General features: G+C 39.3%; 1 protein-coding gene and 1 long non-coding RNA gene across 2 annotated transcripts in view; one reads left to right on the top strand and one right to left on the bottom strand.

Moving 5' to 3' along the window:
* Nucleotides 1–818: 818 nt before the first annotated feature.
* Nucleotides 819–2,983, bottom strand: LOC101467721 (uncharacterized). The gene is made up of 3 exons (XR_191419.2): nt 2,755–2,983; nt 1,182–1,350; nt 819–1,103 (listed from the first exon to the last, which is right to left on the bottom strand). It is a non-coding gene; the product is annotated as an uncharacterized LOC101467721 (long non-coding RNA).
* Nucleotides 2,984–6,127: 3,144 nt separating this feature from the next.
* LOC101468225 (natural resistance-associated macrophage protein 2) overlaps nt 6,128–15,950 on the top strand; it is a 31,870-nt gene continuing 22,047 nt past the window's right edge. The window contains exons 1-4 of the mRNA XM_004560260.3: nt 6,128–6,471; nt 7,685–7,774; nt 14,152–14,306; nt 14,397–14,519. Coding sequence (XP_004560317.1) covers nt 6,450–6,471; nt 7,685–7,774; nt 14,152–14,306; nt 14,397–14,519 — 390 coding nt within the window. The 5' untranslated portion in view covers nt 6,128–6,449. The remainder of the gene's footprint in view (nt 6,472–7,684; nt 7,775–14,151; nt 14,307–14,396; nt 14,520–15,950) is intronic.

Here is a 15,950-nt window from a genome sequence, read left to right as displayed (position 1 = left end):
AGTATTCCTGATCATCTTCATGAACGGTCAGATGGTCGGTCGCTGTGAATAACAGGATGGCATTTCCTCCTCTCTTCTCATAAAGGATGATTAAATCTATCGTCTTTTGAGGGAGGGGAGACAGGAAGCACTGAAGCTCCTTTCTTCAGTATTTGGAGACTTCAAAAGGCTCATATTGTGGCCCCCATGCAGATACTTCAATGCCATTTCACTTAGAAACCTTAATATTCAAACACACCCCCAATATAGGATGAATAAGCACTATGATTCATGCAAAGCTACCCTAAAAGACTAAAAGGATAAAAATAACATGTTGCAAATGTTGGAGTGTAGTGTACTATTGTAGTTTAAGACTGGATTGTAAAGCAGACTATTCAGCAAAAGGTGAGAAACAAACTGCATGACTAAGCAACTCCACCAGGAACATAACAGGCCATGCAACAAGGCAAAGAGGAGGCCAGGACTATCGGTGCATATAACAAGTCAATATCAACACAGACAGGAAGTGAAACCCAGAGAAAACAGGAAACAACCCTACAGAACACCAATAGAGGAAACAGGGGAGGCAAAAATAAAAAACTCAAGACAGGAAGCAAAATGAAATGATGAGTCAGTGCAAAGAATTTCACAGCAACAACCAAGATATTTTAAAATAAGAAAAAGAAATGTAAGTCCAACAGTACGTCTCAGATTTTAAGAAATTCTGCTGTAGAAAAGGAAAGTAGTCTGTCAGACTCTTTGGGTATAAATTGTAAAAGATAAATGTGTAAAATGACAAAAAAAGTTCTGTTAGGCGATCGTGCAGACTGTCCTGTTAATTCACAGAATATATCCTTATTTTATTTTTTAGCACTATTGTAAAAACCAAATTTCCATAGCAGTCGAAAATGTAGTGAAAAAAACAGGAGCTTTCTGTCATTTAACTGTTTATCTGCTACTTATGATTTATGCTGGTGCATTATGGCTGCAAAAATACAGTTAAAAATCTAAACTCTACGTCCTCCTTCACATTTTCCAAAGCCGCCCAGTGGGCCAGACTGGAGCCCCCAGGCTTTATTTTTGACACCCTTGGGCTGGAAGCTATGCATACCGTCTGAGAGGGTCTGTAAAAAGGAATGGCACTGGCATGAATAATGGGACTGGCTGACTGAAAGCGGCGAGTCGTAGTTTGTATTCCTTACTTGTGATGAGTTAGAGCAATGAGAAGAAGAGCCAGAGGGCAGGCTCGGTTCCAGGAGAGGTGAAGAGACAGCAACCAGAGAATATGGATTTCAGCGGAGGGTGCAGGGCTGCAAGCATGGATCTCCACGAGGCAAGGCAGGTAAGTCTTACAGGTAGGTAAACAGTTTCCTTAAACACGACACAGAACAAGAGACTGGAGTTACATGGTGAGAACAGAAGTCATCAATGAGAGCCAAATTACTGCGATAGTGACATAGAAAAACATTAAACACGAGTCCAAACATAACCAGCCTCAGCGGCCATGGCAGCATAAATGTTCCCCTTTACATTTCAGGTAAAGACCTAAGACCTCATCCAATGCATAGAATACCAACCCATTTCACAAGCTTCAATATCATAGCTTTTCCTACCTTTGGTCATTTAATAAGAATTAATTGAGCCTGGTGTTAAAGAAAAGTAGTTGATCTTTAATCTTGCCCTTGCCCGAGGATGACAACCCAACAGCTGTGCAGGAAGTTTGGTGAAGAACCAGCAGAACAAAAGTTTATCTGAACCCTTCTGCCATGCAGCTGGTGGTGCATAAAATTAAGCCTCTGTTCTCTGTCTTTGAGTCCATAATTTGTGTTAATATTTACATTCAAACATCAAAGTGATGAAGCTAATTACTTTATTTTACAACAGAAATAGTCTTGTGGCCAATCAACACACAGTCTTTACACTCGGTAAGGATAAAGGCTGCTCAGTCTTCGACCGCCAGTGAAACTGACTTCCTTCAGCTTCAGATTTCCTTTTTGTAGCCATTCTGTGTCAGCTAGTCCACAGTTACAGGTGCTGTAGAGCTGCACCTGTGTGTTTAGTTCTAGCTATAAATGGATGAGACAGAATTTTACACTGACACGAGAGCCAGTTTAAAAACTGCAAAGGACCAGATCTGGCACAGTGTGAGATGAATAAGGATCTTTATTGAACTTTGAGTCATGCAAAGCTGAATTCTGTCTGGTATGATCATTTTTTTCTGATACATCACTTTTTGCTGAACTGAAACTGAGATTTTGTTTAATAACTCAGGGTTTTAAGGCTTTTATTTAGCCTCTAATTCCTTTTTGATTAGATGGATGTAAAAAAAAAAAGTCAATTTTGCAGTTTTTCAAATCTCGCTCACAGATTTGTTGTATTAATAACTGTGTCTGATTCACAGAGCCCAAGGTTGTTCAGCTTGGCCTCACAGCTGTTACTGACTAAATCTGACTCTATCTATATGCTTTTTCATTTTAAAAAAATATCCTTACACTTAAAGGATGACTAAAAGTCTTTCTGTAAGAGCCAAGAAGATCACAGTTAAAGTCATAGTTGGTTAAAAAGCTTATTCCTCGAAGAGCAGGGTTCCAAGGTCCTTGAAGCTACAACTAGCTTCCTTCTGCTTTAAATTCAACAATAATCATCATCATCATCATCATCATCATCATCATCATATTGGTCACAATTTTCTAAGTAAGCCATTAATCTTAAATCATAACCTTGGAAAAGCTGGGCATCTTATTACTTTCTATAAGACTATAAAAGAAACATTACCAGTATTGTGGCAACTGTGCTGGGAGCTCTCTGCCTGAGGTTAAAGTATTAGCCAAACACAGACAAAAACAGCAAAAAGTATATTTTCTTGAGTATTTATGCAGCATTATCTGCACAGACGTGTCCGGTGAAGTAATGAGGGCTTCAACAGACGTTCTTTTGTGCCCTGAAGTATGATGCAATACTGGGTTTTACTTAAGAGTTCGCATAACCTTAAACTAAAACATCAGACCAGAGCACAACAGTCCCAGCAGATGTCATCCTGAATCAGCTGACAGCCCAGCTGATAAGCATCTATTTAATGAATCGCATACATACGCTGCTACTGCAGTCTGCTGCTGCACACATGCAAGCCGCTTTGCAAACCACTTCCATGAGCTCACAACACATATTTCAACACAAACACGTGACCCAGTCATAAAACAGGTCGGGAAATTTGTACCAAAGCCTCCACATGTGTGCTGACAAATGTCGTCAGCTCATCAGTAAACATCTCCTGCACAGTTATTTTAGTTATTTTAATTTTGTAAGTGAATTGACTAAAACTAAACTAGACTAAAACATCAACACTTTGTTTTATATATATATATATATATATATATATATATATATACACATTTTTTTTTTTTTTACATTTAATAAAGTATAATCGCCTCGACAGGGGCAAATAACAATAATAAAATAAATAGGTTCTCTGTGCCAGCGTTGATTTTATTAGTAATTCTTTTTTCCCAGCTCTAGTCGCTCAGTTTGCCTGTTGTTAAAAAGAACGATGAATCCGGAGTTTCAGAATATAAAACCAGCAGATGAAGCTGGTGTGTGATGTTCAAACGTGGAGAGCACCGTGTAACTGAGGCGTCAGTAAAATAAAAGCTCAGCACAGTGACACATCAGTGCAGTGAGCTCTCAGCAGAGTGGCGCTTCCGGAGTGTAAATCAGTCAGCATTTGTCGCCACCTAGTGGCTGCTCTCATTGTTGTAACTCACTCCAGAGAATGGCTCAAGTCTCTCTTGGACATAAAAACAAATCACAGCTCTTGCTGCTGCTAGAGGGCGTACAGACACCTGCAGCAGGAGGTGACTGCACTCTTTAAATGTATCCTTGCAACAACATATCTGATAAGGACAATAATTATGGCTTTGGATTAAATATGTTCATTTTACAAAGCAAACATCTCGATTTTTAATTTTTGCATGAAAGCAACCCTGTTAAATTCACATTACATGTAAATACTGCAACAGCAGTATACCACAATTAAAGGGTTGAGAGCATGGCATCTTTTGTATTTTTTGTTAATAATTTCAGCATTTTAAAAATTAAAATACAAAACAAACACACATTTTGTCTCCAGCTTCCAGTATGTTTGGACTCTTAGTGTTTTAGAAACCTTATTCAGACCTTTTCACCTGTCTGCCTGTCTGAGTAGTTTTATTTCTCAGCTTCGCTCATATTCTTTTCTTTACATGTTCTCTTTTTAGTTTATGTGTTTAGGATATTATAGCACGGATTTATAGTGTCACATAAACTTTTAGTGTTTAATGGGATTTGTTGTTTCCTGTTGTATAAAGCTACATAATCACAGGAACTTGTTGTCATGTGCAAGGAAAGATAATTTTAGCCCCTGAGTGTCCTCATTAAACTGCACTGTTGATGCAAGCTGCAATTAAATCGTTGTTTGGTCAACAAGACACCAATCTGCAACAGGATTAACAAGGATTTAGAAACATTCTTCTCTTCCACATCCATTTCTTTGTCTTGTCTAATTTTAAATCGAATAATTTTGCACCACAGTTGGTTTAATTAACTGTAAAGCAAACAAAAGACGTGTTTTATTGTACTGTGCGATTTTAAAAATGAAACAAACTATTTAATCAGTATTCTTGTGGTTAATTTGCACTATTTAAAGTTATAACAAGAGCAAAACACACACAAGTTTGGTATCTTAACACTGGCTCACAGTGTTTTTAGATTCATTGTCTCACTTTTAACAAGCCAGTACATTTAGCACATTGTTGCTCCTAATAATAACTTCATTATTGATTGATTTGCTAGTTAAACAGCAGTGATAAGTGGCTTGTTTTGCCCAGTCTGGTTTCTGGACGGTTTCCGGGTTATAAATTAAGTTTAAAATAAATAATTAATAAGCTAGTGCCGCCCAATTTAGGGACCTGACTCACACCAGGTGTCTTGAAAGATGATTACAGGTTAGTATTAAATGACTAAAAGCTAAATTCTTTAGAGAAATGTATCTAAAGCTACAATTTTACCTGATTAAAAGTAAAAGTAAGTTTCTCATGGACACAGACGTGCGTCAACCTCGTTATGGAGGTTGTGGGAACGGCTGCATTAGGTTCCTTTAATTTATGTTTTGATGGTCTTCTGTCAGTGTCTGTATTGCTAATCCCGGCAGTATGGAAAGGTGTTGATGTGTTGTGTATTTGTATAGCTGTCACTATTAATTAACCATACTCACTTATTTTACAAAGCCAATGTCGAGACTCTGAATAAAACCAATAATGTGACATCTTTGTGTACTATAAGTTTTACATTTTGGAACATTTAACCAAATGGGGAATCAAGGAACTCATTAAAATCCCAATAATATCCATGCTCATGATAAGTGGATGTAAACCTCTGATTACAACTGTAGCATTGCTCTTATTTTTTTATTCAGGTTTTATTCAGGTTTTTAAATGTTAACGTTATACTTAAGTTGTCAGAGATTAATAAAAAGCTGTCAGATAATACAAATATACAGCGTCCCTAAAAGAACATGAGGTGTGGCGTGAAAGTGAAATTCCTTTTTTATTCAGACATTGAGACGCAAGTAAAACTTTAAATTCAATTTTGCATAATAAGCAGTTAAAGTCTGTCTATTCTAATGAAAGCTAAAATGTGCACAGAAAATTACCATATACGTACAGAGATGTGATTATTCTTTTACAAAACCTGCTATGTAAGTCAGGCTATAAAGATACATATATTTTTGAATACAAAAAAATAGGTTTTCGTGTAAATTTCGCAGATAAAAGGTTAATAATTGCGTTTAACGTCCAAAGTTTGAAGCGGTAAAGTGAATAATTTCACTTCCCTGTAATTTGAGAGCACTCTAGTCTGTTTATGTACCTGTCACTACCTCATGTGGACTTTACTTTGAAAATTGCAGCTCGGAACGTTTGATGTGACTTTAATTTTGAATTGAAGCCAGCACAAAAAAGAAAAAAAGAAAGAAAAAAAAGCTGACGCGTGGATTTCAGCTTCACTCCCACCCGGACGAGTGTGAAAATTAATGTTTCATTAAAATATTAACCAGGTCGTTCGCTTTATTTTGAAATCTCCTGCACAAGATCTCATTTCCTGCTGTTCAGCTCAGGTTGTTCGGGCAAACCTGGTCACGTGGTAGAAAGTGGCAAGAGGACGGGATCATTTATCAAAGTTTAAGGTTATATGTGTGACTTTGTCCTCAGGGAGATTCCCCTTCCTCCTCCTCCTCCTCCTCCTCTTTACCTGCACGATAAGTCAACACCTTCAGTCGTGGAGAGGATGTCCAACCTGCCGGATGTTCCTGCTCCGCGTAAATTCCACTGGATCCAAGAAGGAAGCGAGGACACGTTTAGCGGCTTGGAGTTCAGAAGTTTAGTTCTGGTTTCGTCCGATGAGAAGATTTCAAAGTGTTAAAGACACAAAGAAGAAACATGTTTTCCTTCCTGCGCTCAGGTGAGTTTTCCCTTTGGATTGTTTCCTCGTGGAGCACAGGTGATGATGCCTGGAGATCTACACAGACACAAATTAAGGATATTATAGTGACAGATTTATCGTGTCACAGAGTTCATATTAACCTAGTCGTGTTTATTGGGTTTATCGTTTCCTGTTGTATAAAGTTACACTATCACAGGAACTTGTTAGGTAATTATACCCCCTTAACTGCCCTCATTAAATTTACAGTATTGATGCGAGCTGCAGTTAAATCAGTAAAGTAACCCGTGTGTTATATTATAAAATTCTAAATGACTCTATAATAAAAGTAATTGTCCATCTGTGGAAGTTTAATTGTACCAATATTATTTAGAAGTGTGTGATGAGCGCTGTAAACAGAAAATATGTGCGTAAAATACTGATACTTATAAATGTGTGATTACAGGCTTCTTTTCTGATGTGATTTCAAATAAAATGCTTAATCATTTAAAAAGCATGCTGTTATGAATAAAAACTGTAACTATTGAGCTGAATGAGCAACAAAAGCAATGTAACATTATTTTTGGGGGGCTCAGGCTTTTATTAGAGGTACACGGTGGGTGTCTGCATCTGTTAGCCTGTAAGACTGGAAAGTGTCTGATTGAGAGAAGCTTCATTTTTCAGCATGACAGTGATCCCAAACACACTGTCAGTGCAGTAAAGTCATACCTGCACAGAAAAGTATACAGTGGAAGTCTATCAGTCATGGATTGGCCTCCCCAGAGCCTGGACCCCGACATTATAGAAGCATTATAGGGACATCTGGACAGAGGACAGAAGAAAAAATGAGCCAACATCCAAAGTAGAGCTTCGAAAGTCCTTCCAGAGGCCTGGAGAACTAACCCCGAAGACTGGTCACACCAAATATCGACTTTCAAGCTCGTTATAATTGTACAAACTCTGTTTTTTATCTTATATTGCACATGTTTCAATAAATCTTTGCACCTTTTTCACATTTTGCAAGAAAAATTTAAAAACTGAGGCGTGACTCAAGACGTTTGCACAGCACCGCACATGTCTTTTGAAGTATTAGAATACATAATACATACACATATGAGAGAACGGAGTGGAGCCCCGACTACACATTTGTACATAGTTTCTCATAGTTTTCTGTGTGTGAAGGATTTGATTCTGTGTATGTACTCTGATTACATAAATCACTTTAATCCCAGTATAATTACCTGTTTGCTTCCAGGCAGAAACCCCGCTCCTGAGCAGATCCACATTACCTCGCTACCTCCCAGTATTCCCACAGACCAGGAGCCAGAGCAAGCTGAAGGACAAGGTGAGGATGTTTATCCTGTACACAACGTTTTTTTTAAGGACTCATCACATTTTTATGAAATACATGAAACCTTTCAGCCAGACTCACTCAGCGACATGGAGCGCTACAGGAAGCCGTTACAGCGTCGTGACAACAAAACACAAATCTGCTCCGTGTCGGGGGAAGTGAAGCATCAGCTCCTCTTTTCCCCTAAAAGCAGAACAAACTGTTGACTTTTATCGTATTATTAATTCATCTCTGTTCAACCAAGACTCGAACTTTGCTTTCCCTTTCCAGGCGTTAACAACTTGCCTCCAAATAGATTTCTCAACAAATTTGTGTACAAGAGAATTAATTTGAGTCCTCTGATTTTTTTTATTTTGCATCTTTTTTCAATTAAAATATGGAGACCATTAAATTACTAGCTTGCAGTATTTCTGTCTCCTTTTGGAGTCTCATTTCACAGCTGACCAGGGTTATGGTGGTGCATCTTCCACAGACATGCATCTTAGGTTACCTGATTCTAAATTGGACGTAGGTGTAAATGATGGTTGTCTCTGTGCTGTGGAAACCTCTCCTAGATATACAGTGGGGCAAAAAAGTATTTAGTCAGCCACCGATTGTGCAAGTTCCCCCACTTAAAATGATGACAGAGGTCAGTAATTTGCACCAGAGGTACACTTCAACTGTGAGAGACAGAATGTGAAAAAAAAAATCCATGAATTCACATGGTAGGATTTGTAAAGAATTTATTCGTAAATTAGGGTGGAAAATAAGTATTTGGTCACCTCAAACAAGGAAAATCTCTGGCTCTCACAGACCTGTAACGTCTTCTGTAAGAAGCTTTTCTGTCCCCCACTCGTTACCTGTATGAATGGCACCTGTTTGAACTCATCATCTGTATAAAAGACACCTGTCCACAGCCTCAAACAGTCAGACTCCAAACGCCGCCATGGCCAAGACCAAAGAGCTTTCGAAGGACACCAGGAAAAGTATTGTAGACCTGCACCAGACTGGGAAGAGTGAATCTACAATAGGCAAGCAGCTTGGTGTGAAAAAATCAACTGTGGGAGCAATCATCAGAAAATGGAAGACATACAAGACCACTGATAGTCTCCCTCGATCTGGGGCTCCACGCAAGATCTCATCCCGTGGGGTCAAAATGATCATGAGAACGGTGAGCAAAGATCCCAGAACCACACGGGGGGACCTGGTGAATGACCTGCAGAGAGCTGGGACCAAAGTAACAAAGGTCACCATCAGTAACACACTACAACGGCAGGGAATCAAATCCCGCAGTGCCAGACGTGTTCCGCTGCTGAAGCCAGTGCATGTCCAGGCCCGTCTGAAGTTTGCCAGAGAGCACATGGATGATACAGCAGAGGATTGGGAGAATGTCATGTGGTCAGATGAAACCAAAGTAGAACTTTTTGGTATAAACTCGTCGTGTTTGGAGGAAGAAGAATACTGAGTTGCATCCCAAGAACACCATACCTACTGTGAAGCATGGGGGTGGAAACATCATGCTATGGGGCTGTTTTTCTGCCAAGGGGACAGGACGACTGATCCGTGTTAAGGACAGAATGAATGGGGCCATGTATCGTGAGATTTTGAGCCAAAACCTCCTTCCATCAGTGAGAACTTTGAAGATGAAACGAGGCTGGGTCTTCCAACATGACAATGATCCAAAACACACCGCCCGGGCAACAAAGGAGTGGCTCCGTAAGAAGCATTTGAAAGTCCTGGAGTGGCCTAGCCAGTCTCCAGACCTCAACCCCATAGAAAATCTGTGGCGGGAGTTGAAAGTCCGTGTTGCTCGGCGACAGCCCCAAAACATCACTGCTCTCGAGAAGATCTGCATGGAGGAATGGGCCAAAATACCAGCTACTGTGTGTGCAAACCTGGTAAAGACCTATAGTAAACGTTTGACCTCTGTTATTGCCAACAAAGGTTATGTTACAAAGTATTGAGTTGTATTTTTGTTATTGACCAAATACTTATTTTCCACCCTGATTTACGAATAAATTCTTTACAAATCCTACCATGTGGATTCATGGATTTTTCTTTCACATTCTGTCTCTCACAGTTGAAGTGTACCTCTGGTGCAAATTACTGACCTTTGTCATCATTTTAGGTGGGGGAACTTGCACAATCGGTGGCTGACTAAATACTTTTTTGCCCCACTGTACCTTCCCTCTTCCGTATGAGATCTGGGATAGGCTCAAACACTCCTGAATAAGCTTAGGAAAAAGGGATGGATGCCTGTATTAGACCAGTGATTCCCATAGACTGTATATAAAGATGGACATAGCCACTGTGACAGTGGTTAGTGACATCTTGTTATGAAGCACGGAGCTTAACATGTCTGCCGTCTGTCATATTTTGAAAAAAGGCGTAACAAGCAAGGGCGGGGTGGATCTGACAGCCTGACAGGTTTATCCTCCTTCCTGACTTGAAGAGTGGCCACATATTTTCTAAATACCTTTTAAACAAACAACTGAACACATAAAGTCACCAGTAAAGTATTTACTGAGGCCTGTTTTCCCCACAGGCATCTATACAACTTAAAGGCTTTTTGCACCCTGCTGGACAAAAGAATACATGTTTAAGGCGCCTTCAGATTAGCTTTTTACCCTTTTTTTTAACTTTATCTTCGATACTTTGCACACACTCAGTCCCCAGTCCTTTGTGCTGCTCCCAGATGGTGGGAATTATAAGACTGTACCAAATCAACAACCCCGACTGACAGCAGGAAGGAAATATGATCACTTTTTTCCTGTGGCACAGACCGCAACTAAACACCGGTGCAGACGACCGTCCACCTAAAGAAGAGAGGGAGTTGGTACAGACCAAAGTGACAGCTCCCTGTCTTCTGGCTCCAGCTGGACTGAGGATGTCAACAGCCTTCAGCTCAAGTGTGTCACCCGCCTGGAAAAGCTGGTTAAAGTTAGCACGATCCCAGGCTAAAGAGACAAACTGCAAACCAAATGTGTGCTCTGAGAGACACCTGGTCTGCTCAGTGTCTCGTGAGGCCATGAAGGCAGGACGTACACCGGTTGAGTGGGGACACTTGTTAGATGTCAGGCTAGATCTGTCAGCGCAGAGGTGTGCGCACTTTAAAGACGTGAATTAAAACAGTGCTGAATTATGCTAAATATATGCTAGACATAGTAGAGAATAACCGGTCCTTGTTTTAAAAACAAGATTTTTTTTTAAGGAAAAAGTTGAAAACTTCTGTTTTCTTTACAATTGGAGAAAATTTGTTACAGTTTATAACTAAAAGTTTGTTTGCAAACTCAAGTGGAGCGTCCACAGTTGAAGTAGACTTAAATCATATATGATGGTCTATGGACCAGTTCTGGCCCTGGGGCAGTTTTTCGCCCATGATCTCCATGTTAAAAGAAGAAGAAGGCCGTGAACCAAGGATATATCAGCAGACGTACGTTTTTTATTTGTTTTTGTAAAGGTGTGCCTTGAAATTTTGGCTTGCCCTTTGGTGTGCCCTGGGCAAGAACATTTTGAGAAAACTGCTGGATTGAAAGTCTTTAAAAAGTACAAAACAATAAAGAAGACGTTGCGATGTGATCAAGAGCTCCTGAGCGGTGATTGTTGGTCACCTGCTGATTGAAGGTAAAGAGAGAAAAACCTGAATCTGAGTGTTTCTTCTGCTTGACTCAGAGAAGTTCCTCAGGCCGTGAAACGCTGCACTGCATTTGTAGTTAATGCACTTCTCAAAGGGCATTTCCACTCATAAACATATATTGGCTGTTGCTTATTTTGGGCTGGACAGTATTGCTTAAAATGCCATCAGGATAGATGTCTAAATATCATTCAATATAAATATTTACAATGATAAATGTCAGCATGTTGTTGATTTTTTTCCTGGCAGTTTCCTGCTGAGGATTAGGCTGATGCTGGTCGACTCATGGGGATCGGTAATGTTCCACTCGCTGCTGTTATAGGATGTGAAATAGTCTCAGTTTATGCTGTTCTGATGTTTGCCACATTGGAAAAAGCCCCGAAAAACCTCTCCTGAAGTAATGACAAGTTCTTATGAATTATAAGCTTAAAATTGATCAGCTCTTTGCTGAATATTTGAGTTTTTGTTCTTATTTTATTTATTTTAAATTATGATAATGATTTTATAACTTTTCTCTTGGATGTTTGAGCTTCACTGTGTATAAGGATTCAGGCAGAAAACTCAGGATCTTCTGCCGAAAGCTTTTCTGAGCTCAAACAAAATTTTACTTTAAGCTGCAAAGCTGTGAGCAGGATTTATGTCATGGCTGGTCTTGGAAGTCACTCCTGGTCCAACGGGCAACTTAAACTGGGTTAATGTGTTTTAGAAGCATTAAGACACTTTAACTTTACACAATGTTCTTGATATGAAGAAGAACAAGTTCTGAATGTATTCGTGCTCAGCCATAATTGCAGCTCGTCTGCTCAGATAAGACTGATGCAGCTCATGTTCCTGATAGCAGAGACATTGCTGGCTCAGATTAAGAGACTAAAACAGGAGAAACCTGCTGTAAACAAAAGCCTTCACATGACCTGGACCCCTGAAGGCTTCAAAAAACAGGAGGAACAGGGAGGAGGCATAACCCATCACGTGTTCTGGCTGAAAAGTGAAAAGGCGGAAAGTCATTTCGCTAGAAAGTTGAAAATAGTTCTACAAAAAAAAGGGCAGCAGACTAAGAAGTAAATGTCAGAACGGATTATTTTATCAGGGGTTTTATCATTTTTATTGCTTAATTGATGAAAGGATGTTATTAAACAACTAGAAAGCCCAGGATGGATATCCAGCAGACGGTGACGTGTCCAACATCAGTTAAAGTTGGATTTTCAACCAAGACCAGACATTTAGAAAAGACAGTCAGTTAGCCATATTTTTTTAATATTAAAAACTTCTTTACACCACTGCGTTCTCTCTACATGTGAAGCATTGTCTCATGGAGTGTTGCATGATGAGCTTATTTGTTTAAGCCTCTAAACCTACCGTTTCCCCCTGCTAAGTCAACACAGTGATGCACTGTAACTCTGACGCCTCTGAGCAAGAGATGCCCGTCCTTAAAGTTTGGAGAAGTGTGGCACTTTCCAAGCAGATTTAGACACACGTAATTTATTCTTTGTCTTTTCGTTGACCTTAAAACCTTTTAACCATAACTTGATGTTGTCTAATAAAATATTCTTCAACAAGTTTTCGCTGTTTGGGATGAGCTGTGTGGAGATCTGCACGCGGACAGTGGAAACGTAGACCTGAGCCTAAACTAAAGACTCTAATGTTGACTTTCCAGCTCATAAAGTCATGTTTTTAAAGGATTTTAAATAAGTGTTTGCTGGGTGTGAGATTACTGTTTAAAGCAGAGTATTTTTTATTGTATCTTCAGTTATGTGTTTGGGGCCCTGTAATCTCAGCAGACACATGGTTATAGTTAATAGATGTTTGGATGGACGATAGACTTTATCTGTTTAAAGGATAGGATTTACAGAAAACGCAGAGGAAACAGAATAAAAGAAAGGAGACAAAACACACATCTGACTGAACGTGGCAGCATTATTACCTGCACCTCTGACAGCAGTTAAACTTTGGTTTATATGAAAGTTTAAAACAAAACTGCATTCTCAACAAGCTAAAAGATAAACATGGAACTAGGGCTGTTCGATATAACGATGTATATCGATGACGATATAAAAACATCTATCGTTTCATCTTACGCTATCGTTTGTTTCGTGGTGTCGCAAAATAAACTGTTTGCGGCAATATTTTTTTCATCGTTCTGATGGTCACTGTAGTGGCTATATTAATTTCTTAAAGTTCTCTCTTTGTCTTATATTTAATATAACCACACTACTGACGGACAAGCGCCTTTTTTATGCGTTGTCGTTAGCAACAGCGACGGTAACACCTTCGCGTGTCCGCTTGTTTATGTTCCACATAAACCTTTCACAATAAAGCTCAAGATCCTGTTGAGACCTTTCAAAATAAACTGAATCACGTGAAAGAGCAGATTATTTATGGATGAGAATTTAAAAAAAAAAAAGAGCCGCCAGGTGCTAAAAAATAAACTTTAGACTCAAACGTTAGAACAGGCTTTTCCGCAAGTCGAGCTGCCCGAGATTCACAGAATTTACAGAAAATTTAAAAATTTTGTGATTTATATCGTTATCGGGACGATAGAATTCTTATATCGGGATATGAGATTTTGGTCATATCGCACAGCCCTACCTGGAACACATTATGTTATTATACTATAAGCTTCGCATTTTTATGTATATATCAGTTGTTTTCCTACCCGTCTGCCTGCCTAACATGCTGTTTGTGTGTTGTTGACCTGTGTAAAGTTCACTTTTCTACTTTCTTACGATGCTTTTGTCATTATGTTGGTGTTAAATTTCAGCGGATGACGTGGTTGAAGAGAAAGGGGTGATCCAGACCACATACACTCACAGAGTACACTCCACACCCTCGGTCTTCCTCCAGAATCACAATGATGAGCCTGTTTCCAGCACTTACCTTGATGAGAAAGTCCCTGTCCCTGAGGAGGACGGCGAGGTAAATCAACCCTGGATTACATATGCAAACCTGAGTTAAATCAAGATTTGATGTTATTAGTGGTGCAACTTTTGTTTCCCCCTGCCACAGAGGTGGATAAGTCTCCGCAAGCTCTGGGCCTTCACCGGCCCGGGGTTTCTGATGAGCATAGCCTACCTGGATCCAGGTAACATCGAGTCTGACCTGCAGTCAGGTGCCAAAGCTGGCTTCAAGGTAACTGAGATCATGCTTGGTTTGTGTTTTGGTTGATTAAGAGTTAGCTTATGTCAGAGAAAGTTAAACTGAAGTCATTTTTATTTGCAATTATGATAATTATTTGGTAATTAACTATTTTTCCACTATACTTCCCAAATTATTTTGTACAAGCAGCAGTTTTGTCCCCAAATATCTAAGTTATAACAACACAGGACCAAGAAAGGCAACAAATTCAAAAAACGTTGATTACTTGGTTACTAAAATTAAAAAGAAATGCAGCCTTAGTTAAAAAACAAAGTTAAACATATCTAATATTTACAGTGGGAACCTTTTGTTTTAAAATATCTGCTCATTTTAATTTTTTTGCCGGCAGCAAACTTCAATAAAGTTGAGACAGGGGCTGCTTCACCTCTTCTTCACACTCTGTTAGTGTTATTGAAAGCATGAGTTTCTATCATTTTGAAATAAAAAATATCTTCCTGTTCTTGCTTGAGGTAAAATTTGATTTGCTCAACAGTTTCTGGCCTTGTTTATTGTTTAGTCTTTTACTGTCTTCCAAATGTTTTCAGTGGGTAACAGGTCTGAGTGAGTGTACTGCAAATACAGACTGATGGGTCGCACGTCTTGCTTTTTTAAACTTGGCTATGTCACCATGGTAACCTATGCTGAACACATCAACTGGTCCAGAGCAGGTTACGTTCGGATTTCGGTTTAAATTTGTCTGAAAGTGCCACATTCATTAATTCTTTTCTCTAAATTTCTTTTTAACATTTAATCTGTTGAGAAGTACCTCACAAAGTTATACCAGCACCAACTGTGCGTCACATGTATGGATGAGGAATGTGCATAAATATGATTTTCAGCTTGGTCCTAATCAGATGCCCAGTGTTGGAGTTGTAGCAAACACAACATGCATTAGATTAAAAAAGAATCACTGTGTTTGTAGGCTGTTTATCACCAAGCTGATTTAGTCAATGAAATTCACTCCACACTCATCCGACAACTAAACCAAAGTGGTTTTCTCCATCATCGCGCTTTGGGCCAAGTCAGATTTTAAGTTTCTAACTTTGCAGCTGTCGTGTTAGAAATAAACAGCAGCACTGCAGTGAAAGCTTGAGTATTCACAATATTAGTTGCAGATTTATTTGCAGCACCAGTGGCATGTTTAACCTCTCATATTATTTATAAATTTCTATCTCCTGGTGTAGGCAGCAATGAAATAGGTAGCTCTCAATGACAACATTTTGTGCAGAAGAAGACTTTAATGACGTGCCGTGTTTCCACTTTTCTGTGAGCGTGCACAGTCTTTGTCTTTCCAAGCTAACACAAAGAATGTCTGGCTATATTGAACTTCCTTTCAAGAGCGTTAGCAAGCCCGTTTAGCGCTCAGACTCAGATTATGGAGCATTGCTGCTGGTAAATGTGCAGAACAGACAAAGCCTTTACCTA

The sequence above is a fragment of the Maylandia zebra genome, linkage group LG20, assembly GCF_041146795.1.
Source record: "Maylandia zebra isolate NMK-2024a linkage group LG20, Mzebra_GT3a, whole genome shotgun sequence".
Taxonomy (NCBI): domain Eukaryota; kingdom Metazoa; phylum Chordata; class Actinopteri; order Cichliformes; family Cichlidae; genus Maylandia; species Maylandia zebra.
This window is presented reverse-complemented; position numbering and strand designations above follow the sequence as displayed.